Source organism: Chiloscyllium plagiosum, chromosome 28 (genome assembly GCF_004010195.1).
Source record: "Chiloscyllium plagiosum isolate BGI_BamShark_2017 chromosome 28, ASM401019v2, whole genome shotgun sequence".
NCBI classification, from domain to species: Eukaryota; Metazoa; Chordata; class Chondrichthyes; order Orectolobiformes; family Hemiscylliidae; genus Chiloscyllium; species Chiloscyllium plagiosum.
The window spans coordinates 14,859,469-14,866,266 of NC_057737.1; the positions used below are offsets into that span (position 1 = coordinate 14,859,469).

Consider the following 6,798-nt stretch of genomic DNA (forward strand, 5'->3'; position numbering starts at 1 on the left):
GGGGGGGGGGGGGGAATGAAAGTGGAGCTTTTATTGAGAAGCAAGTTCTCGCCCAAATGCGAGTCCGATTCAATTCTCAGCTCATGATAAACGCTGCAGCCACAGGCCGGAGGGGAGCCCCGATCCTCCGGTTATCAGCCATCCCCCCTCCCCGAGGATGAGGCGCAGGGTGGGGGGCTACTCACTGCCGAAGGGCGCCAGCCGGTCCATGCTTCGCAAAGCGGCGCCGACGAGAGAAAGTAAAAACAAGTCAAATTTAATTAAACCGCGATGTCGATCCAACACCGGCTATTGTTTCCGGTTTACTTTTAAAAAAAAATATATAAGTTTCTGACTAAAAAGCTGCTCTTGATCCTCATCGCTCGCCGCGCGGTCCCTTTGCCGCCATTTTATTTCCCACTCACTCCAACGGCCCGCCCGCAAGATGGCCCCCGCCGTCACTCAGAATGATTGACACCGGCCCCCGCCAATCCAATGTCAGAGTTCCCCACATAATCCCGCCCCCTCGCTGCTCTGAAGCCCCTACCTAAAAGTCCAGCGCCTCAGCCCTTACACCCCACCAGCAACAAGAACGGAATTCCCTCGGTCCTCACCTTCCACCCCACCAGCCGCCGCATACATCCCACCATCCGCCAACATGTCTGCCACCTACAAATGGACCCCACCATCAGAGATATACTTACCTCCCCACTCTTATCTACTTTCCGTAAAGACCGTTCCCTCTGCAACTACCTGGTCAGGTCCACACGCCCCCACCAACCCACCCTCTCCTCCAGACACCTTCCTCTGCTACCGGAGGATTTGCAAAACCTATGCCCACACCTCTCCCCTCACCTCTGTCCAAGGCTTCAAAGGAGCTTTCCACATCCATCAAAGCTTCACCTGCACTTCCACTCGTCATTTATTGTATCCATTGCTCCCAATGAGGTCTCCTCTATTGGCGAGACTGGACGCCTACTTGCAGAGAGCTTCAGAGAACATCTCCGGGACACCCTCACCAATCAACCCTACCGCCCCGTGGCCAAACATTTCAATTCCCCCTCCCACTTTGCCAAGGACATGCAGGTCATGGGCCTCCTCCAATGCCACTCCCTTATCACCCAATGCCTGCAGAAAGAATGCCTCACCTTCTACCTTGGAACCCTTCAATCCCATGACATCAATGTGGACTTCACCAGTTTCCTAATTTCCCCTCCCCTCCACCTTACCCCAGTTCCAACTTCCAGCTCAGCACCATCCTCATGACCTGTCCCACCTGTCAATCTTCCTTCCCAACTATCCGCTCCACCTTCATCTCCAACCTATTACCTTTACCCCCACCTCCATCCACCTGTTGCACTCAGCTACCTTTTCTCCAGCCCCACCCCCTCTCCCATTTATCTCTCCCAGCCTCATTCCTGATGAAGGGCTTTGGCTCGAGATATCAATTTTCCTGCTTCTTGGATGCTGCCTGACCTGCTGTGCTTTTCCAGCACTACTCTTATCATGACTCTAATCTCCTGCATATGCAGTACCCACCTTTGCCTAAAAGCTCCAGCACCGACTTCAAGGTGTGGTTCTCACTCCCTATCAACATTTTAATGAATGATTTTACTAAGAATACAATAAAATACACATCAAAAAGCTTTCATTTGTCGCCACAATCCAGCACCATTTTGAATGATTTAAGAATAAGGAATAAAAAGTATATCTTAAAGAGACCATCAGTCCTGAGCCACCTTATTACCAATGTCAATGCTTGTGCTGCCATTCCTCCTCCACTGCTTTCGTTGCCATCCACAGCAGACCCAACCAAAGCTGTTGAGCCTTGGGTGCTAGCGTTTGCTGCCGGGCTGATTCTCCACAACCTGTGCCGGACCAACCAGTGTCTGAGTCCCATCTCTCGTCACAGGACCAAACTCATCAATGCTGCTTTGCCGCTGCCAATGCCAGACCCAACTAACAATGAAGTCGCCAATCCTCAGGCACCATGGTCAGCACGGTGGCTCAGTGGTTACCACTGCTTCCTCACAGCACCAGGGACCTAGGTTCGACTCCAAACTCAGGCAACTGTCTGTGTCGAGTTTGCACAATCTCCCAATGTCTGCGTGGGTACCCTCTGGGTGCTCTGGTTTTCTCCCACAATCCAAAGATGTGCAGGTCAGGTGAATTGGCTATTCTAAATTGCCCATGGTGTTCAGGGATGTGTAGGTTAGGTGCATTAGTCAGGGGTAAATATAGGATATAGGGCATGGGAATTGGTGTGGATGGATTATTCTTTGGAGGGTTTGTGTGGACTTGTTGGGCTAAACAGTCTGCTTCCAAACTGTAGGGATTCTATCTTTCGCCCAGGGGTCTACCTCATGAACGGTACCTCCACCGATTCAGATGCCAGGTCTTGCACTCAAACCAGAAAAATAAGTAATGGGCTCACTTTAGGTCTATGCTGGGCTCTCGCTGCTGCTGCTGCTGCCATTCACACTCAGGACATGAGGAGAAAGTGAGGTCTGCAGATGCTGGAGATCAGAGATGGAAATGTGTTGCTGGAAAAGCGCAGCAGGTCAGGCAGCATCTAGGGAACAGGAGAATCGACGTTTCGGGCATGATTCCTGAAGAAGGGCTAATGCCCGAAACGTCGATTCATCTGTTCCCTAGATGCTGCCTGACCTGCTGCGCTTTTCCAGCAACACATTTCCACACTCAGGACATGAGGTAAGTAAAGATATATAGAGAAAATAAATACATGGAAAAAAGGAAATGGTTGAAGCAGATGAGCTCCAGTTCAGGAGGCCTACTCTGCTGCCATCTTGTTTCCAGTCTCCAAGGTTCTCAGGTTTCAAGAGTCTGGACAGAATTTAAAATTGGTTTAGAGTTCACAAGTGACCATACATTCACCATTCACCAACAGTTGCATATTGCAATTTAGGTGCATGTGTGTACTGATTCATACCTAAATATGAGTGAACTGCATTGTACAGTTATTGTGACTTTCATGGCTTGAAATTGATTGGCTGAGAGAAGTGCTTCAAGTACTTTTGAATACAGCTAGAACTCACAAATTAACCAACTATGATCTAATTTTATTTATGTTGGTGGGATAAATGTTAATCAGCTCTCCTCCTCCAGAAAGCCACATACTGTAACATAGAACTGAAGCCAAGAAAGCTCTTGTGGTGCAATGGTAGTGTCCCTACCTCTTAATCATGAATTCAAGTAACTGAGGTGTGCCATAAAATTCCTGAGCACGCTGAGTGTAACATACCCAGAACTCAAATACCTAGAAGCCAATCTTTAAACACATTTATATTTGTTTATTTTACACATTAAATGTATACAAACACAACCATTCTGCCTGTGACTATTCATAGGGTTTAGTTCATCAATGCTCACAAGTTGCACAACACAACTAATATAGAATTAACAGTTTGTTTGACTGTACATGAAACAGAATCTGCATGTTTACTGCTACCATTCTCTATGGAATCTCCAGAGCCTGTTCTACTGTGGTAGGAGAAACACTTTACTGGTCTTGCAAAACAGGTTTTTGTATTAAATAAGCAGTAGTTTATTACATGTTGGCAACTAATTACCAGTTACTTTGACGATAAATATAGTCTCTGCTCTGGATATTAGGTTTTACTCTTTTGAGAGGTAAAAACAAGGACTGCAGATACTGGAAACCAGAGTCTAGATTAGAGTGGTGCTGGAAAAGCACAGCAGGTCAGGCAGCATCCGAGGAACTGGAAAATTGATGTTTCGAGCAAAAGCCCTTCCTGATGAAGGGCTTTTGCCTGAAATGTCGATTTTCCTGCTCCTCGGATGCTGCCTGACCTGCTGTGCTTTTCCAGCACCACTCTAATCTTTACTCTTTTGAGAGCCCATTCTTCCTGCAAGTACATGACATCTAATGGATGGTGCTTAAGGCACTCCATATTTACCCTTCAGACCTTTATTAAATTGACGCAATCTTAATATTAAATATGATTAATGAGGATATTCTAGAATTGCAGTCTGTCCCTCAAAGCTCCAACATGGGCACTTCCCTGACACCCCTCCCAACAAGCTTCTGCTTAGAATGACTTCAGTAGAAACCCCATAAAAAGTTACACCTGTTTAATTAGACATAAGTGAGATTTTAAAAATTATGAATAAATTTGAATGTACATAATTTTTGAAAAAATAATTTATATAACCATTACATCACAGCCTATCTAGGGGTGACATGGTGGCTCATTGGTTATCACTGCTGCCTCACAGTGCTGGGGACCTGGGTTCAATCCCATCCTCGGACGACTGTCTGTGGGGTTTGCACCTTCTCCCTGCGTCCATGTAGGTTTTCTCCCAGTCCAAAAATGTGCTGCTAAGATGAATTGGCCATTCAAAATTGCCCATAGTGTTCAGGGATGTGTAGGTTAGCTGCATTAGTCAGGGGTAAATGTAGAATAACAGGGTAGGGGAATGGGTCTGATCTGCAGTGCTCACTTTCTGCTTGTTTGGACAAATGGCCTATTTCCACACTGTAGGGATTCTAAGATTTGTGGACTGATAAAGTGATTACATTTTCTAAAGCTTAATTTAAATTTTAAAAGTTTATTTAGAATGATTTACCTTTTCCCTTACTGCACATATATGTACCATTATGTAGTTTGCTATTAAAAAAAACATTTTATTTCAGTATTTCGTTTCTGATTTATAAGATTATTTGTGAAAATATTTTAATGTTTTTGGATGTTTACATAGTCTGATAACATCACTGCTGTTTCAAGTTGTTAATGCCCAGTACAGATTGCTGAATCAGTTGCTGCACGACTGAATGGGACTGGAACTGAAATTTTCATCAGGGACATTGCAAGATTTCTCAGCAAAACCTACGTCACAGCCAATTTAAAAAATATATCATATTGTGGGGTGTGGACGTCGCTCGCTGGCCAGCATTTATTGTTCCTCTGTAGTTGCCCTTGAGCACCCTTACTCTGTTGCTGCTCTTAAGTCTTAGTCAATAACTTTCAACAGGTCTGCACTGAAATGTCAGCCTTTATTGTGTTCAACTCTCTGAACTTGGAGTAACCAGCAAGTATGCCAGCAGTAAGTCAGGATACATGGATAGAGCTGCAAAAATGCTATAATGCACAATATGAATTATTCTTAAATATGTGTCATGCATTTTTGTTTGATCTTGTGACATACGGAGAAATGGGGTTGCATAGTGGACAAATCTCTGCAAAGGTCATGCCACCTAGCTAGTTTCCCCATTTGAAAATATTGGAATTACCTAAATTGAATAGTGAATTGACACTAACTCAAGGATACAATTTAAAAATTTGCTGATATTATTGAGGAGAAAGTTGTAGATCAATAGGAAGAGGCCAAAGATAGAATCCAAGGTTATTCTTAAAAGTTTTGTTTGCTTTCTTTCTGAAATAAACCATACTAAAAACTAATCATCCAGTATGAGATCTCTGAATTGACAAGTAGTGTATCATATAAAGATCAATTTTAATTACAATGTTGATTAAAAAATCATTCAGAATCTGAAATTAAACAGAAACATTGGAACTACTCAAAACGCCAGCAATAACTTTAAAGACTTTGCTACTTACTCCGAAAGCTACTGTCCTTCCAATTAAACCTGTTGGACTATAACCTGGTGTTGTGTGATTTTGAACTTTGTACATCCCAGTCAAACACCGGCATCTCCAAATCATTGCTGTAACTAGGCTGCCATCTGCTGGTTACCAGAAGTTTGGTGAATCTTTCTCTTCCATTCCCTTCAAATCTTTCCAGTTTTGTGTTCCCAATATGTAACTTTCATTAAGCGTGCACATCATAAATGTGGATATTATTTCTTTCAGATCTTTGATCTAAATGTGCCCGAATTGTTGAAATCATATTTCAAGTAAAGATCTCATTGGAGCATGAAATCAGAAACTACCTAATTAAGACTGAAGTATCATATTCTTTTATTCCTTTTTAACTAAATATTAAATTATAAATAGTATTGTAGTGTAATAAAACTGTTTGAGATTTTGTGCCGATGCTTTGTCCATTTCATTTTCTCTCCATTTTAAACGTAGACTGCTCAGCACCAAGAAAAGCTCCTAATAGATCTGCTCCAAGCAAGGAGTCAAACACTTCCACATCCAAGAAGTCCAACAAACCAGACAGTGGGAACTTTGCTGCTGATCAGTCCACTCTATCTCCTGTCAATGATTTGCAAGGTACTGTGTAACCCTAGAGCCTGTGTAGAATAAGTTCCTAGTGAGAACGTGAGACTTCTGAGTGAGAGTAGAAAAAGATAAACTTTGGATGTTGGAAATGTGCACCAAGCTGATTGGACAAACATAGCTTCAAGTTTTCATAAAAATCTCAGATCATTGTTTTTCCTTTCAAATCCATGCAATCTCCTCCAGTTCTTTGTTCTGGTAGACATTCTCTGCACCCTGTTCCCCATGACAGCAAGCAGGAATCCAACTTAAGACCTCCTCCACTTCACACAAGGCATCCCTGTCTCGCCCTGGTGAATCCTTCCAATCATCTCCTCCCATGGGCTCAAGCTGCAACCTCTGCAGGCATAGGCCTGGCCACCGCTTTTGTTTGTCGTACACTCGTCCCTCATGAGACCACAACTGGATTTCCACGGATGGGATTTCATATTGCTGTCTGATTGAGATTAAATTCCATCAGGTCTTCAAAGTGAAGAGCTTGGCACCAGTTTTCCAGCCAGTGAATGCCCCCCTCCCCTGACTACAACCATTGAATTCCACCCAGAACCTCTCAATATGTAATACGTTTTAAACCACTGAAAGGGGAGTTGAAAAT

General features: G+C 43.6%; 1 protein-coding gene across 2 annotated transcripts in view; it reads right to left on the minus strand.

Annotated features, from left to right (window-relative positions):
* tada2a (transcriptional adaptor 2A) overlaps positions 1-422 on the minus strand; it is a 44,497-nt gene extending 44,075 nt beyond the window's left edge. Inside the window, exon 1 of one of the 2 annotated variants that reach the window (XM_043718381.1) lies at positions 186-422. In XM_043718381.1, the coding sequence (XP_043574316.1) occupies positions 186-210 (25 nt within the window). In that variant the 5' untranslated portion in view covers positions 211-422. The remainder of the gene's footprint in view (positions 1-185) is intronic. The other variant, XM_043718382.1, reaches the window with a different exon arrangement.
* Between the last annotated feature and the right edge of the window lie 6,376 nt (positions 423-6,798).